Source organism: Sebastes umbrosus, chromosome 8 (genome assembly GCF_015220745.1).
Source record: "Sebastes umbrosus isolate fSebUmb1 chromosome 8, fSebUmb1.pri, whole genome shotgun sequence".
NCBI lineage: Eukaryota > Metazoa > Chordata > Actinopteri > Perciformes > Sebastidae > Sebastes > Sebastes umbrosus.
The window spans coordinates 10047950-10064238 of record NC_051276.1 but is presented as its reverse complement, the minus strand read 5'-3'; the positions used below and the strand labels follow the sequence as shown (position 1 = coordinate 10064238).

At 40.7% G+C, this 16289-nt stretch overlaps 1 protein-coding gene across 3 annotated transcripts; it reads right to left on the bottom strand.

Annotated features, from left to right (window-relative positions):
• Nucleotides 1-574: 574 nt before the first annotated feature.
• hdr (hematopoietic death receptor) lies at nt 575-11312 on the bottom strand. 3 transcript variants are annotated; one of them, XM_037778860.1, is made up of 10 exons: nt 11093-11311; nt 8089-8203; nt 7804-7932; nt 7562-7673; nt 7302-7399; nt 6971-7072; nt 2722-2762; nt 2424-2513; nt 1271-1307; nt 575-977 (listed from the first exon to the last, which is right to left on the bottom strand). In XM_037778860.1, exons 1-10 carry the CDS (start codon nt 11120-11122, stop codon nt 688-690), a joined length of 1044 nt encoding a protein of 347 aa, XP_037634788.1. In that variant the 5' UTR covers nt 11123-11311; the 3' UTR covers nt 575-687. The 3 variants fall into 3 exon arrangements, with proteins under 3 accessions (XP_037634788.1, XP_037634786.1, XP_037634787.1); XM_037778858.1 differs by having other exon boundaries at nt 2241-2513; nt 11093-11309; XM_037778859.1 differs by lacking the exon at nt 7804-7932 and having other exon boundaries at nt 2241-2513; nt 11093-11312.
• Nucleotides 11313-16289: the final 4977 nt, after the last annotated feature.

The window sequence follows — 16289 nt, the reverse complement described above, 5'->3', positions numbered from 1 at the left end:
GGAACAAAACCATCAATGAGCTGTGATGAACATCACAGTCACTGTGTGAAACAATCAGCCTGTCTTGAGATTTGGGCTCATTTTTCATATAAGTAAAAAGTCTTTGTACACAAGACAGCAAACACTTGTTGTAATTAAATACTTCACTCCATGTAGAGCCGAAGGAAATCAATCACTTGCCGTCATGTTGGAGTGTGTGCAAGGTCAAGCAGGAAAGTAATGAAGTCAGGTTTGACTACACAAGACCCTGCATCTCCACATCAGAGCTGTACAAGTGCAGTGACATGTCCTTACTGAAGTAGAATGCACTAACAGCGTACCAGCGCTGATTTTTTTTGGCTGAAATAAATTAACTACCAAAACACCACTGTGGTGGTAGGTAGCCTTGTGAGGTGCTAATCCAACCGGTATTGGACGATAAACAAGCTACCGCCAACAACGACCTGACACCATAAGTGAGTCTAGCAACTACACTACTCATGTTTTCTCTTTTTCACTTTTTTTTTTTTTTTTTTTTTCATGGCTGAACAGATTCACTATTCATACCAAAACACCACTATGGGCAGTAGCCGTGTGTGATGCTACTCCAACCAGTACTGGATGGTGCATAAGCTTTCAGCAACAATGAACCAACACCATAAGTGCTACTCGCAAGACCATGTTTTCTAAAAAACAATTCACCTCTCATTAGTTCTCACTGAAGTAATGATCATTGAGAATAGCTTTCTCCTTCACAGTCTCAGCTGTTCGTCTTTGATTCAAATCGAGTAATGCCTTCAGCAGGTCATTTAAGGTGGCGTCTCTGCCCTCTTTCTCCACCCAAATATTCAGCAGTTCATGGATCTTGTCTTCGTAGAGAAGGTGCTCTTTGCTTTTGATCACGTTGTCGACAATCCCGAGGTGACGGAAGAATCTCTTGTGGTGGTTGAAGTCTATGTCTTCAAAATACTCAAAGCATTTCCTCAGAGACTCTTCACCTGCAATCAAAGATAAAGACCTTCATTCGTGACCTCACTCAGGTATGTAGTCACCATTGTAGGAATAGCATTTATTATAAACATTAAGAACTTGTGCTTAAGTACACCTGACTTAAGACACTGAATCACAAAGCAGGGCTCCAACAAGAGTGTGGCATCATGAACAACTGAGGCTGACTATCCACTGTGGTTTAACAGAAGTGTACCAGTATGTCACACTGCTCCATGTGCACCTGAGTGACATCAGGAGGGTCTAATGTTTGAGAGAAGGAATGGGAATAAAAACACCTTACCATTCACAGGAACAAGCTTAAGAAATTGCTCATCTTCCTGAATGAAAAATGAGAGAAACAATCATTAATATCCGAAGAAGTCTGTTGAAATTAAAGGAAGTCATCAATTGTAACACCTGGCGAATATAACTCATCTCTTATTCAGTTACTTGACATGTCCAGAAACCCCATGCTCCCTTGCTTTAATTATAAATCATGTGTTTGTCAAATAAATTTATAAAGAAATGCAAAGAGGTATTTCAGGCTTGAATGGAAGAAATGCAGGCCGATAAGGATCACTCTCTTCACGTTAACCTTTAACAGGTGCAACAAGCTGGCTGAACAGATCATACAGAATCTGCTAAATAAAGTCCACAAATATAGTGACGTTTATAAAGTACTTTGAGGTAGACTGGAGAGGGGATTCGTGTGCAGAGTCAAAGTGAAAACACTTTCGACAGCAATATTTCATAGACCGCAATTCCCTGTATAGAAGTGGCAGCTCTCGAGAGCTGCTGATGAAAAAGATAAATTCGCTCCTTCGCACCTCATAGAAAATGTATCAAAAGTATAAATTTCACTCTGATTCGGACTAGCCAAATTGGACTATGGCTTGTGAAAACCCTCTAAAATAACGATAAAGCAGGGGATGCTTTAGGGCGGGGCTACCTTGTGATCGACAGGTCACTCTTGTCCAGAACATAACCTGCCATGGAGCAGGTTAGGTGTTCAGCATGAGTTACCATGACGATCTACCCCGGTAAGAAGTGAACCACCGTTGTAGGACTGAAAACCCTGAAGGGTTAACCCTGAAGTTACCTCGCTAACCCTAAATCCTGCTTCGTAGTACAGGCCTCTGTGTAACCGGTCAGCTGTTAAGAGTGCAAAGCATTACTAAATAGAAACACACAAGGAGTAAGTAGGAGAGAAGGAAGGAAGCAAGGGAGGAAGCAAGGAAGGAAGCAAGGATGGAAGCAGCTGTTGCTCTCACCCTCCTGTCGGGCTGCCTGGGGACCACGATGCTGGCTTGGGGGGGAGGTGCGGGGAAGGCAGAGGAGGGCAGGCCGGTTAGACTGTGCTGGGAGTTGCTGGCTGAGCTGCTGGCTGAGCTGCTGAGGCTTTCACACAGCACTTTACGCTCATCCTCCATGCCGAAGGAGGATTTGGCTCTCACCAGTTGCCGGGACAGGATCAGATTGGAGCAGCTCGGCCTTCGGGTTTCTCCGTTACTCCTTTCATCAGTTGGACAGCTGTCGAAGGGATGCTGGAGAAGACGGGGAACATGTACAACAGACATCTTTTACGTCCTTCTGAAGAAAGGGTCATTTTAAAACACCTTCGTATTTACATTAGGAACCGGCTGCTGTATTCATCTTTACTCTTTGATTAAAACCCATCCGTAAAATCTGAGGAAACTTGTTTTAATTAATTCTAAAGTATATATGAATGTATTTTATTGCTTAGTGACTCACCTGTCCAGGTTTCAGCCTGTTAGATAGATTCCCCCGAGAGTCTGAAGAAAGGAAGTGGAGAGGATTATGCAACTTAAAGGAATTCCCCAAAGGCGCCAAGCAGCTATTTGACAGCACGTACAGTACGTGTGACCTGAATTCATCTTAATGGATAAATCAACACAGAACAGCAAAAGGTAGAAAACTGCTGCTGCTCGCTGTTGGTTCTAACATGTGTTGCAGCAACTCTGACCACAACAAGCAGTGGATTTTAGGTCAGCTCTGACCCCTGACCCCTGCAGCACCAGTTTGTGCTGGGCGGAGTTTACCAAACAGCATGGCAAACAGTGGAGACTGGGAAAACCATCTTCACAGGGCTCGTCATGGCTGAGTCCAAATGGAAAGGTGTTTTATTGTACTTGCCAACAACTGGAAGCAGTTCAGCTTAAAGTTGGGTCTGAATGATGATACAGACGGCGGTTTAACGTGTTGATTATAGGCCGACCTAATAACAGTTTATCCCACTACACCGTATTCCAACATCATCAGCAGGAAGTGTTAGCACCATAGACCGTATACAATATGGACGTAGTCCCTTGGACGTCATCCATAGGTTTCTGAAGAGTAAAAATTAAGCTCAAAGTGGGCGGCTCCAGCCACCGCCATCTTGGCTGCAAATCCAAAAAGGGAAAATGGGAAAAAGGGGTGGAGCGTGGATGGAGCTGAGGCGGTGCTGAATGAAGCCTAGTTGCTGAAACACCCTCACCAAGCTAGCTAAGGCTAACAAGCCAGGCTATATGTAGCCGGCTAACGTTAACCCTGTGGTCTTGTTGCTCCTGGTTGACGGTTGGTACTGGTGCCAACATATAAATAAAATAATACTAACGTCAAAATTTCCCTCACCAAAAAAAACAGGAGCAAAGATTTCTTCAATCAATCACATGAAATCATACAAGGTAACGTTATAACTCCAGTGAAATGCAATCCCGTCAGCTCCTTCAATTAGTGCATTAACGTTAACGTTATTCACCATAAAAGGCACAAAGGTCATCCAGCAGCAGCCCATCAGCTAACGCCAGCACATTGGCCAACAGGATGCCGGTCGTACAATTAACCACACAGCAGCCATAACATTTGTCCGATTATGTGCATGAAAGTATCTCCAAAAGGCAGCACCAACATCACAAACACGGTCGAGAGGAATTAGCTGAGGTGACATCTAGCAGCACCCACCTGTCACTCAAAGTGGCCACGCCCTTAATTATGCATACATATTAAGCCTTAATATAATTTAAACTGGTGAATTATATGTTAATTATTATTTATTCATTATTAATATGTTTATTTCTGCTGTAAAGTGGGTTCATTTAACATGGAGGTCTATGGAGACTCAAGTGGCCATTTCAGGAACTGCAGTTTTTCACTCTTCGGCCTCGGAGGTTGTCGCTTGATTAGCACATCATCTGCTATACCTTGGCTGCTGCTGCTGTGTGATCATCAGCGGAAACAGTCAACATCATACCCGTCACTTTCAGTCCAGTCCGGCAGGTTTCTGCACCCCTTCTGCTGCTAAAACATGCAGCAGGTTGGCACGGCTGTGTGGAGCTCTGCCCATTACTGTATGTGTCAAAGACACAAAGCCTGCAGTGACGTCACTGGTCGTCACTTCTCATACTGAACCATTCAGTACACAACACGTTTCTGTGTGATACGCCCTGAGAATCTAATAATTACAGTCTCGCAGGTCTAATTACCGTATAAATTGCGGATGATTAAACGACAAATTTAGATGGAAAGTTCCACCTGGAATGCTGGAATGCTCTGGCAGTTGACCCTGTTAGCCCTGTTAGCCAGAGCTTGACAACATGCCTTACTGGAAAAGTGGATGAAACCTGTATGTGTGTAGACATCGGCTAATGTTGTGTCTCTGGAAGCACGAGCTGCATAAAACATGCCAACTGATTTGCAACAGTATCACCTGAGTGCATCGATTACTGGAGGAAGGAAAGACAAAGAGCTCCCCACAGCATTGAAGCAGAAGACCTGTTAAAGCCATAACAAGTACCATAGAGGAGTTTATCGCTGCAGATAAGAGACCAAAAACACAGTTCAAGCGTCTACTTTAAAGGGTAGAAGGGTTACAGAAGAAGGAGTTTATAGAAACAGACAGGAGTAGCAGCACGGGTGCAAAGCAATGTACTGCTGTGGACGGGGGCAGAGGGTACGGATTTTAAATGCCTTAAAAAATAAAATCTGTTGAAGTGTACTCTATATTAAGAGCTGTCTGACGGTGAGGTAAAGTGGTGAAAATATTGTAAATATAGCATACACTTAAACTGAATGGATTTTTTTAGGTGTGTTAAATCTATCCCTAACGGGATAAGCGGTTGCAGATGATGGATGGATGGAGGTGTGTTAAATCTGTTTTTCTGCTGCCCCCGTCCACAGTAGTACACTGCTTTGCTCCCGTGCTTGTACTCCTGTCTGTTTCTATAAACACCATCTACTGTAGGTAACACACTGACTATGGAGAAGTACCTCATACAACCACACCTACAAAACATCCAAACTATCCCTTTAAGTGCTTGAACCCTTCCAAAATAATCCTCAACATGGGCATCGCTTTTAAAATCAATCTGGAACCATTTGCAGCTGAAATAATTTGTCCGATTAATCAACTAGTTGATTGACACAAAATGTTCAGCAACTATTTTGAGAATTTATAAATTGCTTAAGTCAATTAAGTAAACGTTCGCAGGTTCCAGCTGGTCAGTTGTGAGGATTTCCTGTATTTCTTTGATTTGAAAGTAAGCTGAACGTTTTGGAGTTTTTGTTCATGGAACACAAGCAACTTGATGACATCATGTTGGGAGGTGTGAGGAAAGTTTTAACTATTTTCTGACATTTTATAGACTAAATGATTAATCGAGAAAATAATAGACGGATTAATAGATAGTGAAAATAACGGCTAGGTGCAGCCCTACAACTACCAACTAACTAACTATCTAACTGCCTTATGCAACTCAGTTTTTGTTTTACCAAGAATAAGACTTTTCTTTTCTGAGACTGGGTTTAAATAAAGTTATGACACAGGAGAAATGTTTGACTGTGTCCTGAAATGTCCTCATAGTCCCAACTGAACAACATCTATTGGTGGATGAATCAGGGTGTACTAGTACATCCCAGTGTCTTGACAAGAATATCATTAGATTTAAAGATCAGGCCCCAAGACGGCACTTCATTTACTGCTATAAAGGATTGTGAGTTTCTTAAGCCAGTCAAGCAGTTCCATAGTGCACCAAAGTTTGGTTGTCAGAAATGAAAATGTGTTTTGTCATACCAGGCACGGCGCCTGGATTTAAATTTTGGATAGGCCAAAGTAATTTTGGCTGGGCCTTTTAATTACAGAAGTTAATAGTGTTTTTGCATTCCTCCCTTTCGCTACAACAGAGATGACTTATAATATGCTGTAGAAGGCGACTAGCGCGTCTGGTTGATTATAACACTTTTTAAATATTTTCTAAAACATTTTTTTTAATGCCGAGAAAACTTTATTATTTACCCGCGACAGTTTGAGTTTGATGGACTGCTGGGTGAGCTGGGTTGACTCTTAACAGGAGAACGAGCGGCGCACTGCGGTGTCAAAAAATCAGCTTGTCTCAACAGAAACCATCTATGTTTCTATTGTTTCTATTGTTTTCAAGGTAAGATGGAGACAATCATGTCCGGCAGGAATATTCAGCTCTACCTGCGTCTGTCTGCTCCAGCTTCTTCTGGTCTCAGTGCATTTGCAGCTACAACATTAGACAGTGACTGCATCAAGAAACTGACATGAAAGCTGGGAGAACCAATCATAACGTCAGTGGCCTGCTGTGATTGGTCCAGACTTCTCACATGATAGTAGTGTAATAAATGTCGTCTTTTACGTCTTTAGAAAGGGAAACTATTTTTGTCTTTATTATGAATGTAAACGCTAACTTTAATAATTAAAAATAACAGTAAAGAAAATACATGTTCTCCTACAGTAGTCATTTCGGATGGGCCAGTTGTACAAGTGGGCGGGCCCAGGCCCTTTAGGCCTGCACCTGTTGATGTTGTCATTGTTCCTTTCAGTGCGTGCTGATGGAGGCAGGGCAGGAATTCAACTACAGTCTATTCTTAAAGTACTTGGAAATGAAGGATGTTAAATATTTCCCAGCCAGTTTGTAGTATTTGTACATCAAAGATACTGCTACTTTGTTTTTCCATTTCCTAGAAATAGTTGACCTACCTGTTGTTCTGCGATGTCGGTACACAGCGACCACACCAACAATTATCACAAATATTATCCCGGCAGCAACCAGCACCAGTGGCACAATCACAGAGGCTTTTGCTGATAAAAAAAAAGCACAATGACAATCATAAGCACCATATTATGGTAATAATACATGTCATACTTTGTTTCTTTCATGGTGCTGCAGCTTCACATGTATGTAAAGTAATGCATTTTTGGCCTGGAAATCAGACCTTTAAACAAGAATATGTGGGATATATTTTTTTTCATGTCTCCAGTGATGACCGGTGTCTTTTCAGGTGGTTCTAGCTTCTACTGAGTCGTGTACCTGAGGCTGAGGCTGAGCCATCTTTGGGTTGCATTTTCTTACACTCCGTGTTGGCATCATGGGTGCAGTTCCTCACTATCTCTTCATCTTGTTTACACCTAGTTTGGAGGTTGGCAAAAAAAAAAATGAATTGAAAGCATGAAGGAATTAAAAATGAGTGAAATTGTCTTAGGAACAACGGTCTCCAATTGTTCTTCCATCACTCACTTTGAATGAACCAAACATCAGGTGTGTTCTCTGTTTGGTTTGCATCGACTCACCTTGAACACTTCCTGCACACCTCACACGCTTCATCAGGAGCGCAAAATCTTCCCAATCTGCACTGACATTCAGCATCTTGAATGTGAGTACACGGCCTTACAATTTCCTGATCTGAGAAAGCAACAAGAAAAACACCTTGTTAAGTCTGAGTTTATGCTCGGAGCACTTTGAAAAGGTTGAATATTGATTTCTCTTCCACAGCGGTTTCAATCGATAGTGTAAAGCCATCCAGCAGAATTACCTGAGTGACACGATGTGCACGGGAAACACTGCTTTAGATCGCTGGCGTGCTGAATGAACGTCCCATCATCGCATTCCACACACTTTCCCTTCTCTCCTGATCTGGTGCAGGCCGATAGCATACGAGTACCTAACACACACACACATACACTTTTAATTGACCCTTCAAGCGAACCCGTCACTCTAGCTTAATAATAACCAATCATGATCAAGCTCAACATGCTTCATAGCTCTGGTGGTGGTGACAGAACGTCAGTCTCAGTGGACTAAACACAGTGTCTCTTACCAGCTGGACACTTTAAACAGCAGAGGTTGCCGTTGGAGTACTCCAGGTCATCTCTGCAGTGGACGTCCGACAGTGTCCTGCTGGGTTTGAGGTTCCAGATCAATACCGAAAAAACCTTTGGAAAAAAAGACGACGACAGTCAATGTGTTAAAAACATAATAATGTAGTTATTGTTTGCTCCATTTCGGTTTTAGAATCAATTCATTGACCATTTGCGGAGCTCTAACGATTATTAATCAATACGCAAACTGATAGAAAATGAATCAGCAACAATTTGAAGAAATGAGTAATATGCAGTGCTCGAATTGGGCTGGTATACATTTTACTCTTTGAGGTACCGGGATGTCTCCATATCAGGTTCTCTGGGAGATTCATAACGGCAGCGTTTTTTTGCAAATATGAACATAAAAAGAACCTGAAGCGTGTGGACGAGCAGACGCCAGACGAGGGTGCTGTAATTTATCAATACAATACTCACGTCCTTTTTGTAAAATAATTAGTGAATTGTTCATCATAACTTTTTTATATTTGTGAACAAATACAATTAATGAATCTGCTCTTTTGATTTACAGAATATGATTTTACAGGGCAAACATTTGTAGAAGAATGAAATGTCCAGGCGAAGACTGTGATGTGTGTAAATAATAAAATAATTATCTTACTATAGCAAGCGTTGTCTTTAAGCTTTTTCTGTGTTATCTGTTTTAATAACAATTGTCCAAAATGATGTGAAATTGCGTAGTTTTAAGTCAAAAACCTTCAAATTTTCTTGAGGGAGGAGCTTCAAACCCAATATCTCTGAGTATCTTTTATGCACTGACAAATTCAGATGTAATAATGATTGCTGATACCGACCGATCCATACGCCATCATGTGAATAAGGGGACTACTGACACTATTTTTGTTCCCACTTCAAGCACTGGTGATATTAAAAACATTTTAAGCAAAGACTTCTGTAAATGTCTTGGCTCCAGCTCGAAAACCTGAATACTGTTTTTCTTAGACTGAACCTTTTGGGGTTTTGTGAGCAAGACATTTAAATGTGTCAACTCCTGCTTAAAATTGTATAGACTAAACAATTAATCAAGAAAAATATTGACAGACTAATCAATAATGACAATAATCCTCAGTTGCAGCCCTGCTTTTTTCACCACTTTATGACATTTCACAGATTAAACACCTAATCGATCAATTTAAGAAAATAGTCAGCAGATTCATAGGTAATGAAAATAATCTTTAGTTGCAGCCCTAACCACTTGTTTGTATTTCCTTGTCAGTTCTATAAAAAGGTGCTATAAATCCCTTTTTACATTCAGAAATAATTACTGCATTATTTGATTTAGCAAAACTTGAGGAACAATACCGCTGTCTCCACTATATAAAATATTAGTATTTTACATAATAATGTAGCAGCCATTAGAGTTACTTCATTTGGTTTTCCCCCCCTGACTGTGTTTTTAATCATTAATATTTGTATCCTTCATAGACTGCTCCTTACAATGACTCAGTTCCGCTTAGAGGAAATTACTTGTGTACAGAGGAATACTTATCTAAAGTTTAAATACTCCAAACAAATAACACAATCATGAGTCATATTTCTCTCTTCCTTAGTATTTGTGGATAAGGTGAAAATGTCGCAATATTTCTTAAGACTTTGCCCGACCAATAAACGCACTTCTGATCAGGCAACAAGCATGGCTGGCTGGGGCAGGTGGGGATTTCCTTCAGACATGCTTCAACTCCATAACTCCATATTCTGAGCATGGAAGTCAGCTGAGGACAAACACAGCACACTTACTGTAGCCTTACCTGGCCAGATTGAATAACCAAATAAGGCAATCACAGACCAGATTGCTGTCCACACCCATTATCCACCCTGCCCTACTTTGCTAAAAGATCACATGCAGGACATCTCCCAACAAGCACAAACACACACACACACACACATGTCCCTGTTTTTACTTCCCCTGCCTTTATTATGAAACTAAAATCTCATGCTTAAAATATTGTCTTCCATGAATGTGAAAAATCATACAAACCTCCATTCACAACAACTGAAGCAGAAATATCTAAGAAACTTTCTTAATCTTTAGGATTTTTTTAATCTTTTAATCATGACTTTTTATAGTGCTTCCTGTATTGTAATGTCTTATATGTAATGTATTGTTGTTGTGTTTTTTTTTTTCTTATCTGGACCTTGAGTCTGCAATAAAGTTTGAATTGAATTGAATTTAGGAGACATGAGTGGGTAAAATCCCCCCCCCTCCAAAAAAAACCCAACCCAAGCATTTTATTTTGATACAATTTCAACTTTCTCTGTCGCTTCCGCTGTCAGAGCGTGTGGAGGGATACGTGCGGCAAGGCAGATGTTAAAAACTGACATGTTAAGTGAGTAAAAGCCATTTTTGGCGGATTACTACCAAGCCGAATTGAAGACAGATTACTAAAAATTCATAAAATACAGTTTGCCCCCCAATTTAGGAAATGTGTGGTAATTCCTAAGAGCACCTTCAAATTGACGCAATATTACATTGAGATTGGGGCAATACACCAGGAAGACACCCTAATCAGGGCATAATGCAGCTTTTATTAGTTTTTTTGTTTGTTTCATTATTCAATGTTAATTGTTCATTTAAAGCCAGCAGTTGTCCATATGACAAAGAGCTTCAATGAATGAGCTACTTGTTGAGGAATGTCACACCTGGACTCAGACACACAAACAGAGACTTTGACAGGTAAATGTGACATTCTGCCAACAGGCTTGTATAGACACAAACTAGCAATCCGGAAAATCCCCAAACCCAATTTATTTGAGTCTAATTCGACAAAACGTGGCCACCAATCCTACAGTAATATATCCTCCTTTAAATGACTTGTGTGAGAGAACACCTCATACTGCCTTTAACCGCAACACCGGCTGAGAGTTAGAGCTGATCTCAACTAATGAAGGAAGTTCAGATGGATAAAGAGTCGGCAAACTTGTAGAAAGACGCTTAAAACTTACCATAACGACGTGGGTCTGGAACCCGGTCATGCTTTAGCACAGATGACTGACTCCACAGACTTAAAATCACTCATTACATTCACTTATTTGCGGCAAAATGCTGTTGACAGGCGTCGCGTGTGCTTCTCTTTCAAAGTGTAGCGCAGGTGTGACGACTAGAGGTAATGACAGTGACGTAGGCTGGATCAGGTGGGCGGGGCCACAGCTGATGTTCCAGTCAGAGACACCATCCATCCGGCCCACAGACATGGAGCCAGTACTCTATATATACAGTGGGAGTACAGTATACCTATTTTGATAAGGATAATTATATATATATATATTTATTATATCCTTATCAAATCCTCAAATAATTTTCGATAAGGATAATTATATCAGTAATTAATTTATATTTTTGTATGACAGAGATAAAAGGTAATAATAACAATTTTATTTAGACAAGTTTAGGAACATGAGAGTATATGTTGTTTAGCTCAATAAGGAAGCTGGTTAATTATCAATGAATGACTCATGGAGAAGGGGTACTTGGGATTAAATAAGTTTGTACTTCTTCTCACTCCTTTTCGAATATATAAACCAAGGCATCAAGTGTTTGACAATTTATTTTGCTTATGTTTCCATTGTCTGTAAATATTACTTTTTTTCTGGCTGCCCACTTGTTTTTATGATAATTTTCTTTTTTCTTTTTTTTTTCTTTTACATGTTCGAAATACATTTTTGAAATGAAATGAATGAATGCAAATATAAATGCAGTGAAGTAAAATATAAAGTAGCATACATTGAAAATACTCAAGTAAATAAATAGAGCCTCTGTTTTATCACAGGTTTTAACCAGGTGTGCACACTTTTGGTCACATTTAAGTCACATCAGTGACATGATCGTAGCCACAACAACAGAGACAGAGGTGGCTGTGAACCACCTGAATCTTGAAAACAACATGAATAGTTGGATAATAGCCCATAAAAGTCCCGTAATGGAGTTTTTATAATAATTTTGTTGAACTTTGCATTTCTATTAATGTTTAAACCCTGCTGCGTTACCACTGGCTGCCTCAATCTCTCTTTCATTTGTCCTTTAAGTGCAACTAAAGCAACACACAGAATGCTACCCGTCGGTGGCCTCAATCCTCCCTATAAATGTGGACACGTGTTCCAACTTTTGAGAAGTTTATAGTAGTGTGAGTGAAATGAGTCTAATGTGTTTATTATGTATAGTCAGCGTTAGCGACTGGAAGTTAAGAGAGACAAAACCAAAATGGAACAAACTAAAATGGGAGGGCAGCATAAGGTCATAGGTCGAAACAGGTGTGTGAATGGTTGTTCATACAGTAAAGCCTCTGTGTTACCTCTGTAATAGACAACCTGTCCAAGTTTTTCCTTGCTGTCGCTCAGTGCATGCTGGGTAAGACTTTAGTCCCTCATTTTTCAGGATTATTTTTTGGCAGTTCTGCTTTATTTGATAGTGAGAGAGACAGAGAGGAAAGGCAGGGGAGAGAGGAGGGATGACAGGCAGCACAGGGCCCCGGGTCGGACTCCAACTCCGGCCTCTGAGGTAAGAACTCAGCCTTACAGGTACACGCTGTACCTGGTGAGCCAGATCCTATGTCACTGCACTTATCGCACTATATATGGACATGACCTCGTTCATTTTTGCTGACCTCAATATTGCCCGTTGTGTTTACATGCACGTTTGTTTACACCGGAATGTCTCCAACATGTCAGCCGACATGATGCCAGAATAAACAGCGAGAGTCCTCCATACCATTAGAAGACTTGGGCATTGAACATCTTTGTTACCAGAACCTGAGAATCAATTTATTTATTGATTTGGTTGTGTGGTTTTATTGTATTTGTTGTTAAAAGTTCATTGCTCTTTGAAAGGGTGTACTTGCATTATTATGCTTTTATATTATCATTATATCAGTGGTCTCCAAATTACAATAATATTGTTTATTGTAATTATTTCTGGGACAATATATCGTCCAACAAAAGTAGTTATCGTGAAACACATTGAAAAATCTACCGGGTAGTTTTGATCTGAAACATTCAACCGATTGATTTGAAGCAGTATAGTTCCACCTTTCCATGACCAAATGAAGTCGGGCCCTAGTTAATTTGCAAATGCAAAATATGTAAATAAAAACCTCTTCTGCTGTTACACACATGTCACTTTGGATATATACAAGTAGAAGTGCTTTCAGGCTGAATGAGGACGGATCCACTTGTTCTGCTGTAGTGCAACGTGAATAACAGTTCCAAGTGTCCTCTCTGCTGTGAGGCGCTGCGGCAGGATAATGGGGGAAAACTAATGCGAAAAGCCTCTCATCACAAACTGCATGAAGTCAGCCATCATCACAGTGTTTTAGCTAACCTCATCCTCCTGTATGAGCCAGTTTAACAATATCTAATGAGCAGTTGCCTGCAGCACACAGATATGCAGCCCAACAGGAAGGAGTGGGCTCACCTCAACTGGGAAAGTGTTGATGTCTGTCGGTTGTGATGCTAAGCTAACTCGGAGTTGTAGATGAAATGGTGTTACAGTTTTGAAGGCAGTTTGAGTGAAAGCCGTAGACTTGATGGGTCCGATGGACTCAGTTGTTGAGGTGACTGATGGTCTCATGGGCTGCTAGGCAGACTGGGAAATAGAGACTGCAGCTCATCAACAATTTGTTCTAAATTTTACAGTACAACTCTACATTTCTGTTTTTACCTATTTTATTTCCATAGTCATTCAGCGTCAGACTCACAGAGTCTACTGCATATGGAAGAATTTCTGCACCGTTTACCCCGGCACACTGCTGCAACTTGTGTTTCTGATGATAAGGAGGGAGGAGGCTGAAACCTCTGAGCCTTTAAGATAAGACATGAATTTTGCATTCAGGCTGACTGTACTGCTTTCTGCTCATCTGTTGCACCGAGGTCAAGATCAATTATAATGATATGGAAAATATCATTTTTCCTTCTCTTACAGGGTCCTCTGTGTATACTGAGAGGAAAGCTATGCTGTGTAGGGTTAAGGGGATCTTTTTGATGCACAGTGCAAGGGGATATAGTGAACATTAATTCAGTTTCCTCTCCTTTTCATTGGAGGAAATGTACAAACCTTTATCGAAAGGGAAAGAGAACCTGAACACCATGTGAACAGGGAATCAAACCACATGAAAGTAGGGCCGTTTGTTTGCTCTGGTCTGAATCAGGGACCAAATTGTTACCATGTTGCATATTGCCTCGAGTTTGGTTTGTGTTCACACAACAGCATTTAAGAGCGGACCAAACTTTTGGTCAGAATTTCCATGCTGGAAAACTCCCAGAAGTAATCAAAGAAGAGCAGACTCCCAGAACGCAACAATGGAGGGACAACTACGCGGCTTGATCTTGGCCCTGGTCATCTTTTATTTTTTTTTACCTCGTAGCAATTTTTCACTCAAGGCAAACGATACAGATTGAAAATGAGGCACGGCTGCGACTGGAAAACAACGTATTGATGCACTGGAGCCGCCAAAGGCGCATATCAAGACAGTTCAGGAGGAGGCGTGCATTAACCCTCCTAAACTCTGACATGCTCATTGGCCGAAAATATTTCCAAAGATCCATCAGGTATGCCCATTGTCTTCAACACAGCCTGACGTTACAACTGTTTAGTACTGATGTGAATAGCGAGGGCAAGCGTAGGCTCTTTTGTAGTAATGTTGTCTGGTGTCTGGTGTTGACATGCACAGCGCAGCTTGCTACCGGAGCTGGTTTAATCCAGAAAGGCGCAATGCTTTCTCCAGTTGGGCCGGATCGAGGTCGGATCATGTTCTCACCATAAATGAAGCGTACCGAACCATAACGCAGTTGGTTTGGAAGCGAACCGAGAACACCCCTTCAAGGAGGTCTCGGTTCGCTTGTTTTGGTGCGCACCCGAGTGCGATTGCTGTGTTCAGATCTGCCCAAACGAACCGCACCAAGAGGGTAAACGCACCAGGGTTCGATTCAACTGAACTAAACAAGGTACGTTTACTTATTTAGGTTTAGGTATTTATTTGTCTATTCTTTTTTTTTTCTTTTCTTTTTGTTTGTCTTTGTCAAATTTCAACTGTCTTGTCAAATTTAAAATGTCTTGTCTTGTCAAATTTAAAATGTCTTGTCTTGTCAAATTGAAACTGTCTTGTGTTGTCAAATTTAAAATGTCTTGTCTTGTCAAATTGAAACTGTCTAGTTAAATTGTCAAAAAGGTGTGGAAACGCCCTTAGGCAAATGTAAAACCCAAAACAGTCTGGTATGGTGTAAAGACAGACAGGAAGTGGGCTGAACGAGTGCTCGTCTGTCGTGCTTTTCTCAAGACGAATGCAGCATCAAACAATTGTACACAGTCACACTGAATAGAGCTTAACCACCTTTTAGTGACACAACATTTTTGTGTGCATTATAGAACATCATGATGATCTGATGGAGGCATATAAGAGGAAAAGACTCTCCAAAAGAATGAGTCCAGTGACTCTAAATCCACTGAAATGCTGTATGTTGCTCAATATCTATCTATCTATATCTGTAATCTATCTTTATATGTATTATTTTTTTTCACTCAGGACAGGAGCCATTCATCAAGAGAATGAGTCATTGAATGCAGTGATTACTTTGTTCATGATTACCAGTGAAAAGCAATGAGTGTCTTAAGTCCCTGAAACACCAAGTCGACATCTTGATGGGAATCTGCAGTCGTACCAAGAAAATACCAATATTAAATTTGTCGTTCTAAAAATGACCCAGAAGTAGCTAACAACACTACACCAGAAAGGTAACATTAAGGTATAAAGCAGTGACAATGAATGGCACTGGTATAAAGTAAACTAAAGTACCACTAGCGATCGTACTGCCCAGTACAGTGAACCACTGGAAGGATTCAAATTCCTATACTAAAGTAAAAGTACTAATGAAAAATAAAAGCACTCACTAAGATGATGATTGGATTACTGCTGCATTAATGGGTATGTTGTACAACATATAGCCTACCTACGGACAGCGCCGCAGGAAGCTACACTTCCACCCCGACACCTGACCTACAGTACAGTCAACAGCACTAACTAAATAAAATAACATGACACCGTGGGATGGTTTCACCCCTGTCCTCACCATTTTTATTTATTGCGGTCAAGTCAGCCGTCAAAATATTCCACATGCAAACCTACGCCCTTGTAAATTGTATTAGTAGTAG